The 25,544-nt window shown below is 43.5% G+C and overlaps 1 protein-coding gene across 5 annotated transcripts in view; it reads left to right on the forward strand.

Annotated features, from left to right (window-relative positions):
• ppp4r1 (protein phosphatase 4, regulatory subunit 1) overlaps positions 1 to 25,544 on the forward strand; it is a 92,032-nt gene that overhangs the window by 31,573 nt on the left and 34,915 nt on the right. For all 5 annotated transcript variants that reach the window (XR_010960140.1, XM_067978340.1, XM_067978332.1 and 2 more), the window contains 5 exons: positions 2,618 to 2,764; positions 5,495 to 5,602; positions 5,690 to 5,755; positions 7,329 to 7,487; positions 12,481 to 12,623. Coding sequence is in view for 4 of the 5 variants with exons in the window: in XM_067978340.1 (XP_067834441.1) it covers positions 2,618 to 2,764; positions 5,495 to 5,602; positions 5,690 to 5,755; positions 7,329 to 7,487; positions 12,481 to 12,623 (623 nt within the window). In the remaining variant the exon portion in view is untranslated. The remainder of the gene's footprint in view (positions 1 to 2,617; positions 2,765 to 5,494; positions 5,603 to 5,689; positions 5,756 to 7,328; positions 7,488 to 12,480; positions 12,624 to 25,544) is intronic.

Genomic DNA, 25,544 nt, shown 5'->3' on the forward strand with positions numbered 1-25,544 from the left:
GGGTTTCTGGGTTACCATGCAGTGCTTCCTGCTAACTAGGACTTAAGTTCCTATATTCAATAGTTGAACCCTGTAGAGCAGGAAAGCCTGAGCTTTAGATTGCCACCTCTACTAAGTTAGCTGAGGCAGCAGGAACTGCAGTTGAAAGCAGAGTCTCTGGGTTAGGGAGGGGAACATGGGTCAGGGTACGTTTTGGTATCCAGTGACTCCTGCTGTAAGTGTGCATGTGTTGACATCAGGTGAGGACAAGATCAGGCTTTGTGTGACATCCCTTGCAGTCAAATAACCTGCTTAGAGAGTGACTGCCCTTGACATTAAGGCAGCATTTGACAGAGTGTGGCACCAAGGAGCCCGAGTAAAACTGAAGTCAATGGGAATCAGGAGGAAAGCTCTCCAGTGGCTGGAGTCATACCTAGCGCAAAGGAAGATGGTAATGGTTGTTGGAGGCCAATCATCTCAGCCCCAGGGCATTGCTGCAGGAGTTCCTCAGGGCAGTGTCCTAGGCACAACCATCTTCAGCTGCTTCATCAATGACCTTCCCTCCATAAGGTCAGAAATGGGGATGTTCGCTGATGATTGCACAGTGTTCAGTTCCATTCGCAACCCCTCAAATGAAGCAGTCCGAGCCCGCATGCAGCAAGACCTGGACAACATCCAGGCTTGGGCTCATAAGTGGCAAGTAACATTCGTGCCAGACAAGTGCCAGGCAATGACCATCTCCAACAAGAGAGTGTCTAACCACCTCCTCCAGACATTCAACGGCATTACCATCGCCGAATCCCCCACCATCAACATCCTGGGGGTCACCATTGACCAGAAACTTAACTGGACCAGCCACATAAATACCGTGGCTACGAGAGCAGGTCAGAGGCTGGGTATTCTGCGGCGAGTGACTCACCTCCTGACTCCCCAAAGCCTTTCCACCATCTACAAGGCACAAGTCAGGAGTGTGATGGAATACTCTCCACTTTCTTGGATGAGTGCAGCTCCAACAACACTCAAGAAGCTCGACACCACCCAGGACAAAGAAGCCCACTTGATTGGCACCCCATCCACCACCGGCGCACAGTGGCTGCAGTGTGTACCATCCACAGGATGCACTGCAGCAACTCGCCAAGGCTTCTTCGACAGCTCCTCCCAAACCTGCGACCTCTACCACCTAGAAGGACATGGGCAGCAAGCACATGGGAACAACACCACCTGCATGTTCCCCTCCAAGTCACACACCATCCCGACTTGGAAATATATCGCCGTTCCTTCATTGTCGCTGGGTCAAAATCCTGGAACTCCCTTCCTAACAGCACTGTTGGAGAACCGTCACCACACGGACTGCAGCGGTTCAAGAAGGCGGCTCACCACCACCTTCTCGAGGGCAATTAAGGATGGGCAATAAATGCCGGCCTCGCTAGCGACGCCCACATCCCATGAATGAACAAAAAAAAAACTTGCTTTCAGTAATGACCCTGGAGAAGGAGATGAGCAAAACTACAATTCTTCAATTCAACCATATCTTTTAGCAGAAAAAAAAATCAGCATACTGGAGGTCTAAAGAGCACAAAAAAAAATCCACCAACCAAAGTTTTTTTTTTATTCGTTCATGGGATGTGGGCAATGCCTGCAAGGCCAGCATTTATTGCCAATCCTTAATTGCCCTTGAGAAGGTGGTGGTAAGCCGCCGCCTTGAACCGCTGCAGTCCATGTGGTGAAGGTTCTCCCACAGTGCTGTTGGATAGGGAGTTCCAGGATTTTGACCCAGCGACGTTGAAGGAACAGCATTATATTTCCAAGTCGGGATGAGTGTGACTTGGAGAGGAACGTGCAGGTGGTGGTGTTCCCATGTGCCTGCTGCCCTTGTCCTACCAGGTGGTAGAGGTCGCAGGTTTGGGAGATGTTGTCAAAGAAGCCTTGGCGAATTGCTGCAGTGCGCCGGTGGTGAAGGGAGTGAATGTTTAGGGTGGTGGATGGGGTGCCAATCAAGCGGGCTGCTTTTGTCCTGGATGGTGTCGAGCTTGCGTTGTTGAGCTGCACTCATCCAGGCAAGTGAGAGTATTCCGTCACACTCCTGACTTGTGCCTTGTAGATGGTGGAAAGGCTTTGGGGAGTCAGGAGGTGAGTCACTCGCCGCGGAATACCCAGCCTCTGACCTGATCTTTGAAAGTAATCAAAGATGAATGGTTTAAGCACTGGTTTAAACTCCCCGTGAATTGTTCATGTGCCCATTGTTCATTTGAATCTTGAATCATTTTCTATTCAACATTCATTGGGCAATATTTAACAACTGAATATTTGCTGTTTAAAATTTTACCAATCAACTAAATTAGATGAGTATTTCTTAGCTTGGTGAAGAAATAGTGGGATTTGAATTCCCACCAAGTGTAATAATTGTGTTCGAGCATTATGAAATCCCTCATGCCCAGTTTAAAAACTTAAATGAATGACACTATCAGAAATAAAGTTTCTATTAAAAAGCATGAGTTTTATGTTTTTTCCCCACTGCTTCAAATCAATCAATCATTTGATGAAAGTATCAACTTTGTAATGCACATATTCTGCTTTTAAGTTCTTTCCACTGAGCTAATTACTCAGACTACTTCACGCCTTCATTTTCTATTTGCAGATGAGGAAAACAAGCCAGGCAGCATTACTGGTGGTGTTAGAACAAGAGATAATAGAAAGATATGATGTGGAGACCAAAGTATGTCCTGTTCTACTGGATCTAACTGCTCCTGAAAGCAATGATGATCTGAAAACAGAAGCTGTAGCTGTAAGTGAAAATGAAAACAGTTTTTTTTAAATTAAGTTTCGTCCTACAATTACGAGTGAGAGAAGATTGCTAACATTCGGCAGAATCTGGGCACATTGAGTTCAGGCTAAAAGATGGTATCTGAAATGTAGGAAATGTGCACATAATGGAAGAGTGTCCATTTAACAGGTGGTAAAGGAAAAGGTTTAAGTATTGTTCGGGGAGGGGTAAATGTGTGTTACCTATAATTTACTCGAATAGGGTTTGCAACATTGAACATCAGATGTCACAGATATATTAAGTATGCAATAATTAAACATGCATTTAACAGCAGTACTTGCGACAAAACTGTGTGAGTTTTAGTCAGAGAATTCAAACGTGATACAGTTCCGAGCTCGGTATGAAGGTTGATCAGACTTTAATCGAAATCTAAAGTATCTGTTCTTACACCCACTTTTTATACCTTTTTCTCATCCCTTCTATGTGACAATTTGCATATTTCATATTAAGTATCATTCAATACTGCTTTGATTATGTTCTGTCCTTGCCGCCACAGACCCGTAACTCCCTTTACTTTACTCGCCCTCTAACTTTCCAGCTCCAGGCTGTGATCTTTTCAAAGCAGATGCTTCTTTTAAGTAAGGCTTCAAGGCCTCCCTCCTAATGAATGAACAAAGGGAGCATTTCTGCCTGTCCTGTGTCTGTGTTGAACCCTTTTTTACCCATGTCTTTGATTAACTTTTCTTAAGCAGGTAGAATGGTTGTATGCTTTTCACAATTTTAAGATATTACAATTTTAAGACTCACTTCCCTACTTTATTATCTTATCGATGGTTTCACTCTTGTTACTCTTCCACAACGTGAAACTTCTAATTATAAATCTGTACCATTCCATACCAATCTCCGGCTTCTGACAAGGATGATGTAGTTGCAGATGTTCCCTTCTGCAGAACTTATCAACCAAAGTTCTTGGCAGTATGCACTGGGATATCTTTTAATTAGGTTTATAGTCTAAGCTGACCATTGCTTTAAGGACACTCTTAATTCAACAGTTCCTGAGCGAGAGAGCCATGAAGGCTCCAGCTTGGTGGTCAATTTTTCTGGGCCAGGAGTTAATGCTCCTCTTAGAACCACACAAATAGTTTACGAGCCTTCATTCCACTTTTTTTGATCCACCTGCAGCCATCCCTTTTTAAGGACTGCTAAACGCCAAGCACCAATGGACAGAGCATGCGCTGCACATGCTCTGCTCATTGATACCTCAAAATTGCTTCAGAGTGCTATTGGCATCATAAAACTCCGACTTGAAAGGGCTAACATGGTTCCCATCTGTTTCCCGTGGACGCCTGGGCTGTCCATTTCAAGGCCCCAACTGAAATGATGGAGACCCGGGCATCAGCAGGAACAGTGCACTAAGTACTGTGCTGCTTTTTTGATTGTGCTGCCACCCCATTCCTGGCTGGTGGAGGAAATGAAAGTCAGTCCCAGTGTGTCTAAACTGGGTGCCCCTACCTTGAGGACCTGGATGAATTGGAGATGATTTGGAGGATCAAAAATGGTTAACAGACTTGAAACAATTAAGTTTTCTAAGGAGTTGCATAATTAAACTTGTTGGATTGAAAAGGTTAAGAGGGGACATGTCTTAAATGTAGAATGGTGTGAATAATGCGGATGTAAGCAGATTATTTATATAAAATGGTGACTGTGGAAGTGGAGGGTAAAAGAGCAATATTGATGAGCATCAAGCAAGGCTGGAAGAATTCCTTCCTATGCACCAAGTAGCAGGTATGTGGAATAGACAAAAAATGGTTACTTCTGTATTGATTACTTTTAAAGGAATAGCTGAAAGATTTCTCCCCTGATAGCCTAATGGGTAAAGATAATAACTGATGCAGCATTAAACCAATATTGATCAGTTATTCCACGTTCCACTTACTGGCCTTTGTTGAGTTAGCTGTTCTCAGTCAAGAAGCTTTGGCATTAGAGTTGGCCTTTGCCCTTGACTAAGGAGATAAAAAATCAGCCAGGTTTTCGGCTCTTAATTCACTGTCCGATGACTCTTATGGAAACTGTGAATGTGTGGACATTGGACAAGAATAGGTTTGGGCTCACTGTAATGTCTTCCATGGTACAATCGGCTGCTGACACTGTGCTTAGGTGCAACATGAAGAATGACCCCCACTTGGATGAGGTTCCAGAGAACCACCTGCACCCATCGAATCGTATCCCAGCTTTATCAACTTTAAGAGGGGGAGAAAGCTTTCAAGGACATGGGAACAGGAGACCATATGTGACACTGCCCCTCTGATGCCATAAGATTTTTGTGCTAAATATACGGTTTCCCCAATAACACTCAAGTTATGCTTTACTCTTGTTGTATGGAGGATGCATGTTATTTTAAGAATGAACAGTACCAGGTAAGTATTGCTTTAAAATCATCTTGGAGATTTTATCTGTAGCTTTTTTTCAAGCCAGTTGAGAAGAGGACTTTGGTCCTGTGGTAAAGGTAGGAAAAAAGTGCTTATAGGTTTCGTGTTCAACCTAAATAGGTTGAGAGTAGTTTTCAAGTTGGCATCACAGCAATTGCATGTGTGCCCAAAAGGAACAAAACTCCTGTTTCAAAGAAGTTAGAAAAACCTGCTGCAGTAGTTGATTTTTGATTTATATTTTGCTTGTGATTTTTGGAAGACTAACTTTGGCTGAGAAATTTGTATAAGAAAATTTTCTTGTTTGCTTTTGCCTTAATTGTAGATAATGTGTAAAATGGCTCCCATGGTGGGAAAGGCCATCACAGAAAGATATATACTGCACCGATTCTGTGAGATGTGCTGTGATTGCCGGATGTTCCATGTTCGCAAGGTTAGTTTGCATAATTATCACCTGTTTATTCCTGCCCTGCACCTTTTTTTTCTTTAATTTGTAAGAAACATGATTTTCTTCTTCCAGGTGTGTGCTGCCAATATTGGAGATATGTCCAGTGTCGTTGGACGTGAGGCCACTGAAGAATTGCTGGTATGTATGAGTAAAATGGTAATCAGCACTCGATAGCCGTAGGTAAGATTTGCTATAGAGGGCTGCAAAGAGAAAAAAATCCTTGTTAAGTTTTAATTATACATTTGTTATGTTGCCATGGTGCATTGTTCTGAACAAGTAACATGGTTAATAGCTTTAAGTTTGGTCAAGTACCACACAGCAGTTGATCCTATCCCATGAATAATAATTAGATCAGAACTTGGTTAACGAAAAAAGTGAGCATGTGAATTTAATAAATACTATTTTGTTTGCTGGAATTGGAATGTGATTAGCAACGATTCAATAAGTTTATTGAGAAACCTCATCATAATCTCAGGCTGTCGCATTCATGATGAGTGCATGACTCAATGAATATTGGTCTGTTGACATTTGTTCCTTTGTAGCTCTTGAGGATTTCTTTCTGATTTCATGTTTGTTAGTTGGCATTAAAGCTACATTTTTCAACAAATAGAACTGACTAGGTCTTAGTGTTTTCCTATTATTTGTTTCCTATTTCCTTCTTTTCCTCCCTTTCCCTAGAAGGCTCATCCTGGGGTAAGGTTCGACAGGTGCCGGCAGCCTTCTGGTAATTCACCAAGAACCATTCTTAATGTATGAATCTTGACAGTGAGTGTCAGCAGGCTATTTGACCACGGCATAGTTTGGGGTGGCAGGGTGGTGGGATAGGTTATTAAAGCTGAATCTGATCCTATCCCAACATATATTCACTTTACTGGGCCGCTGTGGGGGCGGGGATCAATGGATAGCAATCAGCATAGGAACCCTTCCCACCGAAGTCTAGAGGCACTGAGACCAATAGTAACACTCCAACTACTGCACGCACTGAGATCAGCAAACGCAGCACAGACTAGGGTTTGAGTCATGGATCATTTCAATCTATAAAGTTCAGTATCGCAGCAGGCAGTGCACTTACTCACTTAAGCATCAGCGGAATTCGTGTTTTACTTTTCACCTATTGCTTCCAGCTCTTCTGGAAAAGAGATCTTAATTTAAAGTAATTTAATATTGAATTTTGAAGTGACAATTGAAAGATCATAACCATGTGGAATTGTATTTGATTTAGTTTCAATGTACTTCTCAAATAAACTGTTTAGTTTATTCATTTGTATTTTGGTTTCTAAGGATCCCATAATTAAAATACAAATGCAAAAAATAAATCACATCAGGCACTTTACATTGAAATTAGTTTTCAACCCTATGACTGTGTTCAACATCACTGCTAGTGTCCTGATACCCATTTTATGAAGTGCTTTGGGATGTTTTGCTGCATTAAATACAAGTGCAAGTGTTCTTGATAATGACCACTTGGTATAAAATTTTAAATATTATAAGTTTATTTTGAATTAACAGTGCATGTGTCTGTATGTGTGTTTCTTGCAACAGCTCAAAAAGTAAAGTTTGAAGTGAATGCTTTCATGCAGCTGTAGCCCAATACCTGTAATGATAGTCTTTGAATTTCACCATCCCCACATTTTTTTTTAAAAAAACCTCCAGTCTGAAACAGTGTCAACTATAATTGAAAATCCCATGTTTCTTGGATTTTCTTGTGTAGTTACCCAGGTTCTTCCAGCTCTGCTCTGATAATGTATGGGGAGTGCGGAAAGCATGTGCCGAATGCTTTATGGGCGTTTCTTGTGCAACCTCTCAGGAAGTTCGTAGAACAAAACTGTCTTCACTCTTCATTAATCTGATCAGCGACCCTTCACGATGGGTGAGTTATGATGTCTTTTCTGTATGTGTTTTCTGAATCTTTAGTAGATAAACAATGAAATGACCACACTTGTTTTGCTACCATAATTCATAGAATGGTTACAGCGTAGAAGGAGGCCATTCGGCCCATCGAGCCCATGCCAGCTCTTTGTAAGATAGACCAGGGGGTATATGTGCAGAGTTAGTCCCATTCTCCTGCTCTTAACCCGTAGCCCTGCAAATTTGTTTCCCTTCAAGTATTTATTCAATTCCTTTTTGAAAGCCATGATTGAATTTGCTTCTACCACCCTTTCAGGCAGCGCATTCCAGATCATAAAAGCTTGCTGCATAAAAAAGCTTTTCCTCACGTTGCCTTTGGTTTTTTGCCAATCACCTTAAATTTGTGTCCTCTGGTTCGAGACCCTTCTGCCAATGGGAACAGTCTCTCTTTATTTACTTTATCTCAACCCGTCATGATTTTGAACACTTCTATCAAATCTCCTCTTAACCTTCTCTGCTATAAGGAGAACAACACCAGCTTCTCCAGTTTATCCATGTAACTAAAAACCCTCATCCCTGGAACCATTCCAGTAAATCTTTTCTGCACCTTCTCTAAGGCCTTCACATCCTTAAAGTGCTGTGCCCAGAATTGGACACAATACTCCAGTTGTGGCCAAGCCAGTGTTTTATAAAGGTTCAACTTAACTTCCTTGCTTTTGTACTGTATGTCTGTATTTATAAAGCCCAGGATCCCATATGCTTTTTTAACCGCTTCCTCAACTTGTCCTGCCACCTTCAAAGATTTGTGCACATATACCCCCAGGTGTCTCTGTTCCTGCACCCACTTTAGAATTGTACCATTTAGTTTATATTGCATCTCTTAATATGTCCTGCTAAAATTAATCACTTCGCACTTCTCTGCATTAAATTTCATCTGCCATGTGTCTGTCTATGTCCTCTTGAAGACTGTCACTCTCCTCCTCACTGTTACTTCACTTTCAAGTTGTCTCATCTGCACATTTTGAAATTGTGCCCTGTAAACCCAGGTCCAAGTTAGCAATATATATCAAAAAAAGCCGTGGTCCTGATAACGACCCTTGGGGAAAACCACTGTATACCTTCCTCCAGTCTGATAAACAACCGTTCACCACTACTCTCTCCTGTCACTTAGCCAATTTTATATCCATGCTGCCGCTGCCCCTTTTATTATGGGCTTCAATTTTGCTGGCAAGCCTATCATGTGGCACTTCATCAAACACCTTCTGATAATCTTCTGTTGTAGTGAACAGCGCATGCACGTGGTTAACGAACTCCAAACGCTTGCTGACCTACTCAGTACGGTGTTTTTTTTGGTCTGTAAGGTTATGTCCATGTTTCTAATTGGCATCAAAAAATTTTTTTGTTTTTCTTCCTAACAAGTTCCAGACATGGTTCACAAAATAATGTCACAATCAGATACCAAGGAAAAAAATTCAGGCCTCTTAAATATATCAATTTTGCTTCGTTAAAATTACAGCCTTTTTAAGTGTCTACTTTTTCAGCAAGTTGCTATGCAAGTTGCGAATGTGAGCCCACGTGTAAAGCGAGATACCTGGTTTCTATTTTGCTATTATGGACAAATTTGAGGTGCTACCTTAATATTGAACATTTGACATGATATACAAAACTTTAAATTATCTGAATTCGTATGTTCTGTCTAGCCTTATTTGAATACAGCTCAATACTGCTTTGTGTTGATGTAGGTTGATTTTTATATGTACTCGTCAATCTCCTCCCGTGGCATTACACACAGTGATTCAGAGAATATGGTCTCTCTCTTAGCTGTCAGTTTTCATTTTGCTGCCTTTTCTATCTTTCGATCCTTTTTTCTGTTTTATTTTATCCCTCTCGCTTTTTCTCTTTTGCTTAACTTGAATTTTTTTTTCATTTCATTTGTGTAGTGTGGTGAGGAAAGGAAAAGAGTCAGCAAGTGCTGCAGGTTGCTTTTATGGTGGGAGTTGTAAGGAAAATGTAACCCTCAGTGGCTCCCTTTCCATCCCCTCCCCCAATCACTCGTGCTTCCTCCCTGCCCCCAAACTCCCATCGTATTTCCTAAATCCCTCGCACCCACCACAACCCCTACCTTTTCCCCTTCAAACTACCTGCTAAACCCATGTATCTTCACACCACCCATAGCCTTTCCAGGGGAGGGTGGAGAGGGGCCCGAGTCCAGCTTGCCCTTGAACTGTTTCCCTCCTTTTTGTCCTTTTCCCTTAGAAGCTTTGTTTGCTTTCAAACACACAATCTGTAACCTCATGGCCCAGCATTTCCCTCACTCTAGCATTACCATCAAACCAGGGGATCAACCCTGGTTCAATGAGGAGTGTAGAAGAGCATGCCAGGAGCAGCACCAGATGTACCTAAAAATGAGGTGCCAACCTGGTGAAGTTAGAACATAGGATTACATGCATGCTATAGACAGAGATAAACGATCCCACAACCAACAGATCAGACGAAAACGCTGCAGTCCTGCCACATCCAGTCATGAATGGTGGTAGACAGTTAAACAACTAACGGGAGGAGGAGGCTCCTTGAGCATCCCCATCCTCAATGATAGAGACCAGCACGTGAGTGCAAAAGACAAGGCTGAAGCGTTTGCAACTACCTTCAGCCAGAAGTGCCGAGTGGATGATTCATCTCTGCCTCCCGTGATCTCCACCATCACAGAAGCCAGTCTTCAGCCAATTCACTTCACTCCACGTGATATCAAGAAACAGCTGAGTGCACTGGATACAGCAAAAGCTATGGGCCCGGACAACATCCTGACTGTAGTACTGAAGACTTGTGCTCCAGAACTATCCGTGCCTCTAGCCAAGCTACTCCAGTACAGCTACAACACTGGCATATACCTGACATGTGGAAAATTGCCCAAATGTGTCCTGTCCTCAAAAAGCAGGAAAAATCAAATCCAGCCAATTACTGCCCCATCAGACTACTCTCGATCATCAGCAAAGTGATGGAAGGTGTCGTCGACAGTGCTTTCAAGCAGCACTTACTCACCAATAACCTGCTCACCAATGCTCAGTTTGGGTTCCGCCAGGACCACTCTGCTCCAGACCTCATTATAGCCTTGGTCCAAACATGGACAAAAGAGCTGAATTCCAGAGGTGAGGTGAGAGTGACTGCCCTTGACATCAAGGCAGCATTTGACTGAGTGTGGCACCAAGGAGCCCTAGTAAAATTGAAGTCAATGGGAATCAGAGGGCAAACTCTCCTGGCTGGAGTCATACCTAGCACAAAGGAAGATGGTAGTGGCTGTTGGAGGTCAATCATCTCAGCCCCAGGACATTGCTGCAGGAGTTCCTCAGGGCAGTGTCCTAGGCTCAACTATCTTCAGCTGCTTCATCAATGATCTTCCTTCCATCATAAGGTCAGAAGTGGGGATGCATGCTGATGATTGCACAGTGTTCAGTTCCATTCGCAACCCCTCAGATAATGAAGCAGTCCATGCCCGCTGCAGCAAGACCTGGACAACATCCAGGCTTGGGCTAATAAGTGGCAAGGAACATTCATGCTAGACAGTGACCATCTCCAAGAACAGAGAATCTAACCACCTCCTCATGACATTCAACAGCATTACCATTGCCAAATCCCCCACCATCAATATCCTGGAGGTCACCATTGACCAGAAACTTAACTGGACCAGCCACACACATACTATGGCTACAAGAGCAGGTCAGAGGCTGGGTATTCTGCAGCGAGTGACTCACCTCCTGACTCCCCAAAGCCTTTCCACCATCTACAAGGCACAAGTCAGGAGTGTGATGGATTACTCGCCACTTGCTTGGATGAGTGCAGCTCCATCAACACTCAAGAAGCTCGACACCATCCGGGACAAAGAAGCCCACTTGATTGGCACCCCATCCACCACCTTAAACGTTCACTCCCTCCGCCACCGGCGCATTGTGACTGCAGTGTGTACCATCTACTGGATGCACTGCAGCAATTTGCCCAGGCTTCTTCGACAGCACCTCCCAAACCCGCGACCTCTACCACCTTAGAAGGACAAGCAGGCACATGGGATCACCACCTGCACGTGCCCCTCCAAGTCTCTCTCGCCATCCTGACTTGGGAATATATCCCTGTTCCTTCATCGTCGCTGGGTCAAAATCCTGGAACTGCCTACTTGACAAGACTGTGGGAGTATCTTCACCACAAGGACCACAGTGGCTCACCACCACCTTGTCAAGGGCAATTAGGGATGGACAATAAATGCTGGTGTTGCCAGCGACGCCCACATCCCATGAATGACTTTTTTTTTTAAAATCTCAAATTTGGGTTTTAAACAGCAATCAAATTAGAATGAAGAAAGTCTCTTTCTTGACCCCATGACTCCCTTGAAAGAACTATTCTTGTGAACAGCCTCCAGTGCTCCCAAATCCCACCATCCAAAACTCCTCTCCTATTACCCCCACTTCCAAGAATCAAAGCTTGATATCCCACAGTGTTCCACTGCTTTCAGATTGCTAGATCACCAAAACTATCAATGTCCCCATTTTCTCCCCCCCCCCCCCCCCCCCCCCCCGCCCACTCACCCATTCACCAGTACTGCTGCATGAGTCCTACCTACAAGAGGTATACAATGCTATGAAATATTTTGTGACATTGTGTGTGTGTGTGTGTGTGTGAGAATTATACCTTCAGCTGCCACATTGTGCAATAAAGGCAGCAATCAATTACTCCCTACACGATCATTTTAGAATTTTGTTTTTTTTTCCCCCCAACGTTTCAATTAATTAAGTATTGAAAATACACAATCAGTGTTGAAGATTCTGCTAATATTCATAAACTGTTTGAACTTGGCTCTTATTTGTAGACCAAAACTGCTTTTAAACATGGTGAAGTACACAATGTTAATTATTCCACACTTGGTTACTGGGATTAGTTTACTTTCCACCTGGATGAATTACTGCAGATTGTGATGTGAAACTGTGTTTAGAGGGTAGCATTTTAACGTTGAAGTGCTCTGTTTGCAGGTTCGTCAAGCTGCCTTCCAGTCATTAGGCCCTTTTATCTCAACCTTTGCTAGCTCTTCTGGTGCTGGTCATTACTTCAAAGAGGAAGACCTGCTTTCTTCCAAGAATGTATTGGAGAATAAAGGGACTGAAAGCAAGAACAGGTGCGCTGTTTTAGTCAATGGTTAAGAGTACCTGTACACATTTTTTGGACCATGCCATTTTATTATTTATTCTCAGAATGTGGGTGTTATTGGCAAGGCCAGCCTTCATTATCCATCCTTAGTTACCCTGTACCACTGAGTGGCTTGCTAGGCCAGTTAAAAGTCAATCATTTTGGTCACGTATAGGCCAGGACTGATGAGGACAGCAGATTTACTTCCCTAAAGGACATTAGTGAACCAGTTGGGTTTTTACAACAATTCAAATTCTCAAACTGCAATGGTGGGATTTGAGGTCGCATTCTCTGGTTTACTAATCCAGTAACATAACCATTGTACTACCAAACCCCTTTCTATTTTGTTGCTGCAGTGAAATAGCTTGATCTGTGTACGTTAAGTTTGTTTCTCACCATTTTCCTCTCTGGTGCCTTTCTGTGTCACTTTCCCTTCCTAGCAGAGATTAGTTTCAGGCCATTACCAATTCAACTGTAGCCAAACATGAACATGAAATTTTTTTTACAGTAAACTAATGAAAAGCATTCTTCAATATGCTGTTCATGAAACAGTCCATGATAACATTGTAGAATGGCCTTGTCCTTGGGTATCATTTTAATTAGTATTGGTATGTGTTCCTCCAGGTGATATCCATGCTGGGCAATGGAACATTCTTTTCACTTTGCAAATCGATTGTTTACTTAACCACTTCCAGGTTAGGTGTGGAATGAGTTAGATGCCGATTTTAAAACTCTATCTGTCCTAGTCTGTCTTAACCTTAGCGTGGGAAAGGATAGTATGATCAACACTGCGTATATCCTGTGCTTATATTTAAGGTTTGTTATGAAAAACAATATTTTTAATCACTACAGCTATGATTTCTGTGGTGTCTTGTGTGTATCCCAAAGCCCGCAGTATCCTGCTACAAAGTATACTCAGTGAAGTGACTCTCCAGTACTGATGGCTTTATAATGTTAAAACCACAATATTTGTCATGTAATCCTTGAAATGAGGATCCCTCTATAATTGCTCATGGTTTTTAAAAAGCTGTCCTCCATTGACTATCAATACTAATGCATATTAATCAGCATTGACACAGGTCCAATTGAGATTTCATTTTATTACAAAAAGCACTGCAGAGCTAAAAATTTGGTTATGATTTTACAAGGAATACGCTTGAATAGAGCATTGGAGGAATAGTTGTGGAGTATTAAGAAAAACAACTTTCATATTTATTTTGTGTTACGAGTCCTCATGATGTCCCAAACATTTTACAATCACTGGTTTACTTTCAAAACGCAGTCAGTAATATGTAGACAAACATGGCAGCTGGTTTTGTGCACAGCAAGGTTCTACGTATCGTGAATAACCAGATAATCTGTTTTTGATGGCAGTTGAGGAAGAACTCTGTGCTCCACTTTGAACAGTACAATGGGACCTTTTTATGTAATCTGAGCAGGCAAATGTTGCTTGTTTACCAATGTCTCAACCAAAAGACGCCTCTCCAACAGTGCAGCACCTCCCTTATTACTGCACTCAACAACAACTTGCATGAATATAGCACCTTTTTTAATGTAGGAAAATATCCCAAAGCATTTCCTGGAGGCCTAATCAAAAGATGGATCATGAGCTAAAGGAGTTATTAGGAAGGGTGACCAAACGCTTGGTCAAAGAAGGTTTTTTTTTAAAAGAGGGCCTTATAGGAAAAGGAGTAGGCCCTTTAGCCCCTCAAGCCTGTTCCACCATTCAATGAGATCATGGCTGATCTGTGACCTAACGCCATATATCCGCCTTAGCCCCACATCCCTTAATACCTTTGGTTAACAAAAATCTATCAACCTCACATTTAAAATTAGCAAGTGAGCTAGCATCAACTGCTGTTTGTAGAGGAGAGTTCCAAACTTCTACTACCCTTTGTGTGTAGAAGTGTTTCCAAACTTCATTCCTATAAGTCCTGGCTCTCATTTTTTGGCTATGTCCCTTTGTCCTACACGCCCGATTCAGCAGAAATAGTTTCTCCATATCTACCCTATCGGTTCCCGTTAATCTCTTGAAAACTTCGATCAAATCACCCTTTAATCTTCTAAATTCCAATGAATACAACCCTAGTTTGTGTAATCTCTCGTAATTTGATCCTTGGAGTCCAGATATCGTTCTAGTAAATCTACGCTGCACTCCCTCCAAGGCCAGTACATCCTTTCTAAGGTGCGGTGCCCGGAACTGAACACAGTACTCCAGGTCTGGTCTAACCAGGGCTTTGTATAGTTGTAGCATAACTTCTATCCCTTTGTATTCTAGTCGTTTAGATATAAAGGCCAGCATTCCATTAGCCTTTTAGATTATTTTCTGTTCTTGTCCATGACATTTGAATCTTGTATTTATGGACCCCTAAGTCTCTTTGGACCGCCATTGTTTCGAGCTTTTCACGATTTTTTTTTATTCGTTCATGGGATGTGGGCTTCGCAGGCAAGGCCAGCATTTATTCCCCATCCCTAATTGCCCTTGAGAAGATGCTGGTGAGCCCCCAACTTGAACCGCTGCAGTCCACGTTGTGAAGGTTCTCCCACAGTGCTGTTGGGTAGGGAATTTCAGGATTTTAACCCAGCAACGATGAAGGAACGGCGATATATTTCCAAGTCGGGATGGTGTTTGACTTGGAGGGGAACGTGCAGGTGGTGGTGTTCCCATGTGCCTGCTGCCTATGTACTTCTAGGTGGTAGAGGTTGCGGGTTTAAGAGGTACTGTCGAAGAAGCCTTGGTGAGTTGCTGCGGTGCATCCTGTAAATGGTAGACACTGCAGCCACGGTGCGCTGGTGGTGAAGGGAGTGAACGTTTAGGGTGGTGGATGGGGTGCCAATCACACGGGCTGCTTTGTCCCGGATGGTGTCGAGCTTTTTGAGTGTTGTTGGAGCTGCACTCATCCAGGCAAGTGGAGAGTATTCCATCACACTCCTGACTTGTGCCTTGTAGATGATGGAAAGGCTTGGGCAGGAAAACATTACATTGTATACAACTGGACATTCTCTCTCTCTGCCTTTCGGGTCTCTTTCTCTCTCTGTCTTTGTGACCTGACCCATTGTGTATTCAGTATACTGGGATGTAATGTTTTCCGTGGCTAACCTGTCTGAACACCAACGACACCTTTGATTGCTGTGATCGTCTCCCAGGCGAGGTGTTATAGGGGGCAGTTGGAAAGATTATCTGTAATCACCAGGCATTGTTCTCTGACTATATATGCTATGCGTTTTTAGAATCCCTTCACTCACCTGACGAAGGAGGTAAGCTCCGAAAGCTTGTGATTTAAAATAAAAGTGTTGGACTATAACCTGGTGGTGTGCAAGTCCTTACACTTCGCTGATGATTGAGAGTAGACTGATGGGGCGGTAATTGGCCGGATTGGATTTGTCCTGCTTTTTGTGGACAGGACATACCTGGGCAATTTTCCACATTGTCGGTTCGATGCCAGTGTTGTTGTGTACTGGAACAGTTTGGCGAGAGGAGTGGCTAATTCTGGAGTACGAGTCTTCAGCACTACAGCCGGGATGTTGTCGGGGCCCATAGCCCTTGTTGTATCTACTGCACTCAGCCAGAAACTTGATATCACGTGGAGTGAATCAAATTGGCTGAAGACTGGCTTCTGTGATGGTGGGGATATTGGGAGGAGGCCGAGATGGATCATCCACTCAGCACTTCTGGCTGAAGATGATTGCAAACGCTTCAGCCTTGTCTTTTGCACTCGCGTGTTGGCTTTGCCATCATTGAGGATGGGGATGTTTACAGAGCCTCCTCCTCCCGTTAGTTGTTTAATTGTCCACCACCATTCACGACTGGATGTGGCAGGATTGCTGAGCTTTGATCTGATCTGTTGGTTGTGGAATCGCTTAGCTCTGCCTATAGCATGTTGCTTCTGCTGTTTAGCATGCATGTAGTCCTGAGTTGTAGCTACAGGTTGACACCTTACATTTTTAGGTACGCCTGGTGCTGCTCCTGGCATGCTCTTCGACACTCCTCATTGAACCAGGGTTGATCCCTTGGCTTGTTGGTAATGGTAGATTGAGGAATATGCTGGGCCATGAGGTTGCAGATTGTGCTGGAATACAATTCTGCTGATGGCCCAGAGCGCCTCTTGGATGCCCAGTTTTGAGCTGCTAGATCTGTTCTGAATCTATCCCATTTAGCACGGTGGTAGTGCCACACAACACGTTGGATGGTGTTCATTGTGAAGACGGGACTTCGTCTCCACAAGGACTGTGCAGTGGTCACTCCTACCAGTACTGTCATGGACCGATGCATCTGCGACAGGTAGATTGGTGAGGACAAGGTCAAGCAGGTTTTCCCTCGTGGTTCTCTCTCCATTTGCTGCAGGCCCAGCCTGGCAGCTATGTCCTTCAGGTCTCCGCCAGCTAGGTCAGTAGTTGTGCTGTGGAGCCACTCTTAGTGATAGATATTGAAGTCTCCTACCCAGAGTAAATTCTGTGCCCTTGCTACCCTCAGTGCTTTCTCCAAGTGGTGCTCGACATGGAGGACTGATTCATCGGCTGAGGGAGGGCAGTAGGTGTTAATCAGCAGGAGGTTTCCTTGCCCATGTTTGACCTGATGCCATGAGATTTCATGGGGTCCAGAGTCAATGTTGAGAACTCGCAGGGTCACTCCCTCCTGACTGTATGCCACTGTACAGCCACCTCTGGTTGGTCTGTCCTGCCGGTGGGACAGGACATACCCAGGGATGGTGATGGAAGAGTCTGGGATGTTGGCTGAAAGGTATGATTCTGTGAGTGTGGCTATGTCATTCTGTTGCTTGATTAGTCTATAGGACAGCTCTCCCAATTTTGGCACAAGTCCCCAGATGTTAGTGAGGAGGACTTTGCAGGGTTGACTGGGCTTGGTTTGCCTTTGTCGTGTCTGGTGCCTCATGGTCCAATGCTGGAAAGTACTTTGATCTATCCTTTTTAGATCCAAAGTGGATGACTTCACACTTGGCTACATTGAAATCCATTTGCCACAGTTTTGCTCATTAACTTAATCTGCTAATATCTCTAATTGTATGCTTCCATCGACACTGCTTACAATGCTGCCTATCTTTGTGTCATCAGCAAACTTGGATATGTGGCTCTCTATCCTGTCATCTAAGTCGACAGTAAAGAGAGTGAATAGTTGAGGTCCCAACACACATCCCTGTGGGACACCACTAGCCACATCCTGCCAATTTGAGTACGTGCCCATTATCCCTACTCTCTGTCCTCTGCCGCTCGACCAATTTCCTAACCAGGTCAATAATTTGCCCTCCATTCCATGAACTTCAACTTGAGCTAACACTCTCTTTATGAGGATCCTTATCGAATGCCTTACGGAAGTCCATATAAACAATACCTCATAGACATTCCCCTGTCCACGACTTCAGTTACCTCTTCAAAAAATTTGTCAGGCCTGACCCACCATTTACAAATCCATGCTGGCACACTCTGATCAGCTGAAAACTTTCAAGGTGTTCAGTCACTCTATCCTTAATTATAGACTCCGAATAATTTCCTGACAACAAATGTTAGGCTAACTGGTTTATAATTACCTGTTTTCCCCCTCCTTTCTTAAATAGCAAAGTGACGTGCAATTTTCTAATCTAAAGGAATGGTTCCTGAATAGAGAGAACCATAAGAACATAAGAACATAAGAAATTGGAGCAGGAGTAGGCCAATCGGCCCCTCGAGCCTGCTCCGCCATTCAATAAGATCATGGCTGATCTGATCCCAACCACAAATCTAAAGAACACAAGAAGTCGGAGCAGGACCCGGCCACATAGCCCCTGGGCCCTCTCCGCCACCCACAGGGCATTGACCGATCCGAACTCAGCTTCATGTCCAATTTCCTGCCCGCTCCCCATAACCCCTAATTCCCTTTACTTCTAGGAAACTGTCTATTTCTGTTTTAAATTTATCTAATGATGTAGCTTCCACAGCTTCCTGGGGCAGCAAATTCCACAGACCTACCACCCTCTGAGTGAAGAAGTTTCTCCTCATCTCAGTTTTGAAAGAGCAGCCCCTTATTCTAAGATTATGCCCCCTAGTTCTAGTTTCACCCATCTTTGGGAACATCCTTACTGCATCCACCCGATCAAGACCCTTCACAATCTTATATGTTTCAATAAGATCGCCTCTCATTCTTCTGAACTCCAATGAGTAGAGTCCCAATCTACTCAACCTCTCCTCATATGTCCGCCCCCTCATCCCCGGGATTAACCGAGTGAACCTTCTTTGTACTGCCTCGAGAGCAAGTATGTCTTTTCTTAAGTATGGAGACCAAAACTGTATGCAGTATTCCAGGTGCGGTCTCACCAATACCTTATATAACTGCAGCAATACCTCCTTGTTTTTATATTCTATCCCCCTAGCAATAAAAGCCAACATTCCGTTGGCTTTCTTGATCACCTGCTGCACCTGCATACCAACTTTTTGATTTTCTTGCACTAGGACCCCCAGATCCCTTTGTACTGCAGTACTTTCCAGTCTCTCGCCATTAAGAAAATAACTTGCTCTCTGATTTTTCCTGCCAAAGTGCATAACCTCACATTTTCCAATATTATATTGCATCTGCCAAATCTCCGCCCACTCACCCAGCCTGTCTATATCCCCTTGCAGGTTTTTTATGTCCTCCTCACTCTCTACTTTCCCTCCCATCTTTGTATCATCTGCAAATTTTGATATGTTGCACTCGGTCCCCTCCTCCAAATCGTTAATATAGATTGTAAAGAGTTGGGGACCCAGCACCGACCCCTGTGGAACACCACTGGTTACTGGTTGCCAGTCCGAAAATGAACCATTTATCCCAACTCTCTGCTTCCTGTTCGATAACCAATCCTCCACCCATGCCAGAATATTACCCCCAATCCCGTGATTTTTTATCTTAAGTAATAATCTTTTATGTGGCACCTTGTCGAATGCCTTCTGGAAGTCTAAATACACTACGTCCACTGGTTCCCCTTTATCCACCCTATACGTTATATCCTCGAAGAACTCAAGCAAATTTGTCAGACATGACTTCCCCTTCATAAAGCCATGCTGACTTTGTCCTATTAAATTATGCTTATCTAAATGTTCCGTTACTGTCTCCTTAATAATAGACTCCAAAATTTTACCCACCACAGATGTTAAGCTAACTGGCCTATAATTTCCAGCCTTCTGCCTACTACCCTTTTTAAATAACGGTGTTACATTAGCAGTTTTCCAATCTGCCGGGACCTCTCCTGAGTCCAGGGAATTTTGGAAAACTATCACCAAAGCATCCATGGAGGATTATAGTTAGGCATCAGCAATGTTTTCACCTCCTTCCTTTAAAACCCTGGGATGGAAACCATCTGGTCCTGGGATTTGTCACTCTTTAGTGCCATTATTTTCTTCATAACTGTTAATTTGCTTACATTAATTATGGTGAATTCCTGTCCCTAATTCAAAATTAGTTTCCTTGGGGTGTCCGGCATGCTATCCTCTTCTACTGTAAATACTGACGCAAAGTAATTATTTAATGTGTCCACCCTTTCCTTATTTCCATTTACAGTATCACCATTATCAGTTTTTAAGAGGCCCACATTGCTCTTGACCACTTTTTTCTAATAAAATTGTAAAAATTTGTGTTGATTTTGATATCCCTTGCAAGTTTCTTTTCATATTCCTTTTGTAGCCTGTTTTTTCACCCTTTGCTATTCTTTGAATCTCCCAGTCGTCAGGATCTGTGCTTTTTTTGCATTTTTGTATGCTTTTTCTTTTACTTTTATGTTATCCCTTACCTGTTTTGTCGTCCATGGATTTTTTTTGGCAGGTAGAGCTCTTGTCCATTAGGGGTATAAACTGGTTCTGTATCATGTTAAATTCTTTTTTGAACACCTCCCACTGATCTGTCGTTTTATCTGTTAACAAATGTGCCCAATTTACTGTGCAGTCACTGTCTCATCCTGTTGCAGTTGGCGTTACATAAATTTAAAGTCTTAGTAGCTGATACAGGTTTCTCCATTTCAAACGCAACGTTGAACTTAAAGGAGGAGAGGAAGGTGGAGAGGCAGAGGGATTTCGAGGAAATTCCAGAGCTTGGTGCCAATGGTGGATCAAAAGGAGGAAAAATGCACAAGAGTCAGAGGAGCAGAGAAGTGGGGGAGGGAGTTTGTAGTGCTATAGAATTTATAGGAGGGTGAGTCCATGAATGGATTTAAAGAGGATGACCTTTTTAAATTTGAGGCATTGGGGAACCGGGAGCCAGTGAGTACATGGGTAACGGATGAATGCAGGAAAGGAAACAGGCAGAAGAGTTTTGGATGAGCTCAAGTCACAGAGGGTGGATGTTGAAAGGCCGGCCAGCAGAGAAGATAAGAACTGAAGAAATAGGAGCCGGAGTAGGCCACACAGCCCCTTGAGCCTGCTCCGTCATTCAATCAGATCATCGCTGATCTTCAACCTCAACTCCACTTTCCCGCCCGATCCCCATATCCCTTAATTCCCCTAGAGTCCAAAAATCTCTCCCTCAGCCTTGAATATACTGAACGACTTGGCATCCACAGCCCTCTGGGGTAGAGAATTTCAAAGATTCACGAGTGAAGAAATTTCTCCTCATCTCAGTCTTAAATGGCTGACAACCTTATCTTGCGATAATGCCCTCCAGTTCTGGACTCTCCAGCCAGGGAAAACAACCTCTTGGCATCTACCCTGTCAAGCCCCCTCAGAATCTTGTATGTTTCAATGAGACTCCAGGATGGTGTGTTGCCTCCCTGGTGCAAGGATCAAGGATGTCTCGGAGCGGCTACAGAACATTTTGGAGGGGGAGGGCGAACAGCCAGCTGTCGTGGTGCACATAGGCACCAACGATATAGGTAAAAAAGGGGATGAGGTCCTAAAAGCAGAATATAGGGAGTTAGGAGGTAAATTAAAAAATAGGACCTCAAAGGTAGTAATCTCAGGATTGCTGCCAGTGCCACGTGCTAGTCAGAGTAGAAATAGGAGGATATTTCAAATGAATACGTGGCTAGAGGAATGGTGCAAGGGGGAGGGATTCAAATTCCTGGGACACTGGAAACGGTTCTGGGGGAGGTGGGACCAGTACAAACCGGATGGTCTGCACCTGGGCAGGGCCGGGACTGCTGTCCAAGGAGGAGTGTTTGCTAGTGCTGTTGGGGAGGGTTTAAACTAAAGTGGCAGGGGGTTGGGAACCTGAGCAGGGAGAGAGAGGAAAGCGTAACAGGAAGGGACAGAAGGTGTGGAGTAATAGGTAAAGTGTTAAAAAAGGAAAAAGCAGGAACTAAGCGTCACAAAACAGATTTGAAAGTTCTTTATCTGAATGCACGTAGCATTCGTAATAAAATGGACGAGTTAACGGCACAAATAACTACGTGTGGGTATGATCTTGTGGCCATTACAGAAACATGGCTGCAGGGTGACAACGACTGGGAATTAAATATGCCAGGGTATTTAACAATCAGGAAGGACAGGCAGGAAGGAAGGGGAGGTGGGGTGGCTATGTTAATAAAGGAAGGAATCCCTGTAATACAGAGAAATGATATTGGGACAAAGCATCAAGATAATGAAACAGTTTGGGTGGAGATAAGGAATAATAAGGGAAAAAAAACATTAGTGGGCGTAGTATATAGGCCTCCTAATAGTTGCAACTCTGCTGGAAGAAGTATTAATCAGGAGATAGTCGGGGCATGTAATAAGGGAACAGGCATAATTATGGGGGATTTTAATTATCATATTAACTGGACAAATCAAATTGGGCAGAGCAGCCTTGAGGACGAGTTCATTGAGTGCATCAGGGATGGATTTCTTGAGCAGTATGTAACTGATCCTACAAGGGGGCAGGCAACCTTGGACCTGGTCCTGTGTAATGAGCCAGGATTAATTAATAATGTCCTAGTTAAGGATCCCCTTGGAACGAGCGACCACAACATGGTTGAATTCCATATCCAATTAGAGGGTGAGAAGGTTGATTCTCAAACAAGCGTACTGAGCTTGAATAAAGGAGACTATGATGGTATGAGAGCGGAATTGATTAAAGTGGACTGGGAAAATAGATTAAAGGGTAAGACGGTACATGAGCAGTGGTGTTCATTTAGGGAGTTATTTTACAACTTTCAAAATAAATATATTCCACTGAGGAAAAAAGGGTGTAAAAGAAATGACAGCCATCCGTGGCTAAGTAAAGAAATCAAGGATAGTATCCGACTAAAAACAAGGACATATAAGGTAGCCAAACTTAGTGGGAGGATAGAAGATTGGGAATTCTTCAAAAGACAGCAAAAAGTAACTAAAGGATTGATTAAGAAAGGGAAGTTAGATTATGAAAATAAATTAGCAAAAAATATAAAAACAGATAGCAAGAGTTTCTATAGTTATATAAAAAGAAAAAGGGTGGCTAAGGCAAACATAGGTCCCTTAGAGGATGAGACCGGGAAATTAATGGTGGGAAACATGGAGATGGCAAAAATGCTGAACAAATATTTTGTTTCAGTCTTTACAGTAGAGGACACTAAGAATATCCCAACACTGGACAAACAGGGGACTCTCGGGGGGGGGGGGGGGGGGGGGAGGAGCTAAATACGATTAAAATCACTCAGGAGATGGTACTCAGTAAAATAATGGGACTCAAGGCGGATAAATCCCCTGGACCTGATGGCTTCCATCCTAGGGTCTTGAGGGAAGTGGCAGTAGGGATTGTGGATGCTTTGGTGATAGTTTTCCAAAATTCCCTGGACTCAGGAGAGGTCCCGGCAGATTGGAAAACTGCTAATGTAACACCCTTATTTAAAAAGGGTAGTAGGCAGAAGGCTGGAAATTATAGGCCAGTTAGCTTAACATCTGTGGTGGGTAAAATTTTGGAGTCTATTATTAAGGAGACAGTAACGGAACATTTAGATAAGCATAATTTAATAGGACAAAGTCAGCATGGCTTTATGAAGGGGAAGTCATGTCTGACAAATTTGCTTGAGTTCTTCGAGGATATAACGTATAGGGTGGATAAAGGGGAACCAGTGGACATAGTGTATTTAGACTTCCAGAAGGCATTCGACAAGGTGCCACATAAAAGATTATTACTTAAGATAAAAAATCACGGGATTGGGGGTAATATTCTGGCATGGGTGGAGGATTGGTTATCGAACAGGAAGCAGAGAGTTGGGATAAATGGTTCATTTTCGGACTGGCAACCAGTAACCAGTGGTGTTCCACAGGGGTCGGTGCTGGGTCCCCAACTCTTTACAATCTATATTAACGATTTGGAGGAGGGGACCGAGTGCAACATATCAAAATTTGCAGATGATACAAAGATGGGAGGGAAAGTAGAGAGTGAGGAGGACATAAAAAACCTGCAAGGGGATATAGACAGGCTGGGTGAGTGGGCGGAGATTTGGCAGATGCAATATAATATTGGAAAATGTGAGGTTATGCACTTTGGCAGGAAAAATCAGAGAGCAAGTTATTTTCTTAATGGCGAGAGACTGGAAAGTACTGCAGTACAAAGGGATCTGGGGGTCCTAGTGCAAGAAAATCAAAAAGTTGGTATGCAGGTGCAGCAGGTGATCAAGAAAGCCAACGGAATGTTGGCTTTTATTGCTAGGGGGATAGAATATAAAAACAAGGAGGTATTGCTGCAGTTATATAAGGTATTGGTGAGACCGCACCTGGAATACTGCATACAGTTTTGGTCTCCATACTTAAGAAAAGACATACTTGCTCTCGAGGCAGTACAAAGAAGGTTCACTCGGTTAATCCCGGGGATGAGGGGGCGGACATATGAGGAGAGGTTGAGTGGATTGGGACTCTACTCATTGGAGTTCAGAAGAATGAGAGGCGATCTTATTGAAACATATAAGATTGTGAAGGGTCTTGATCGGGTGGATGCAGTAAGGATGTTCCCAAAGATGGGTGAAACTAGAACTAGGGGGCATAATCTTAGAATAAGGGGCTGCTCTTTCAAAACTGAGATGAGGAGAAACTTCTTTACTCAGAGGGTGGTAGGTCTGTGGAATTTGCTGCCCCAGGAAGCTGTGGAAGCTACATCATTAGATAAATTTAAAACAGAAATAGACAGTTTCCTAGAAGTAAAGGGAATTAGGGGTTATGGGGAGCGGGCAGGAAATTGGACATGAAGCTGAGTTCGGATCGGTCAATGCCCTGTGGGTGGCGGAGAGGGCCCAGGGGCTATGTGGCCGGGTCCTGCTCCGACTTCTTGTGTTCTTTAGATTTGTGGTTGGGATCAGATCAGCCATGATCTTATTGAATGGCGGAGCAGGCTCGAGGGGCCGATTGGCCTACTCCTGCTCCAATTTCTTATGTTCTTATGTTCTTATGAGATCCTCTCTCATTCTTTTAAACTCCAGCGGGTATAGGCCCATTCTACTCGGTCTCTCCTCATAGGACAACCCTCTCATCCCAGGAATTAATCTAGTGAACCTTTTGTTGCACCACCTCTATGGCAAGTATATCCTTCCTTAGGTAAAGAGCATTAGAATAGTAGAGTCTGGCGGTGACAGTCATGCATGAGATTTTCTGCAGCAGATGAGCTGTTGGAAGGAGGAGAAGTGGGTGCTGGGTGCTGTTTATGAAGGTGGGAGCTGGACCTGAACCTGAAAATTGGTGATGTGAATTTGGCCTTTATGGTCACCACCCTACTATACAAAGCTTTCACAAACAGAAAAAAAGCCCCCCTTGCTCCATGACCACAATCTTTTGCTTATGGATAGTTTTAGTGACTTAACACAGAATTGTGTAGTGTTAGCTCAGTGCAAATAGTGATGTACCCACCCATTTCAAACTGCAGCAATGTGGCCCTCAATCCATTGTACTAACTGAGTGTATCACGACTAGATAGGTAATGTTGCACATTGGCATGCCAGTGCGCAGTGCTGCTGAATAGCAGAAAGTGGATTTATGCCCAGAGTTCATTGTATAAGCAATG

This window comes from Heptranchias perlo, chromosome 3 (genome assembly GCF_035084215.1).
Source record: "Heptranchias perlo isolate sHepPer1 chromosome 3, sHepPer1.hap1, whole genome shotgun sequence".
Lineage (NCBI taxonomy): Eukaryota > Metazoa > Chordata > Chondrichthyes > Hexanchiformes > Hexanchidae > Heptranchias > Heptranchias perlo.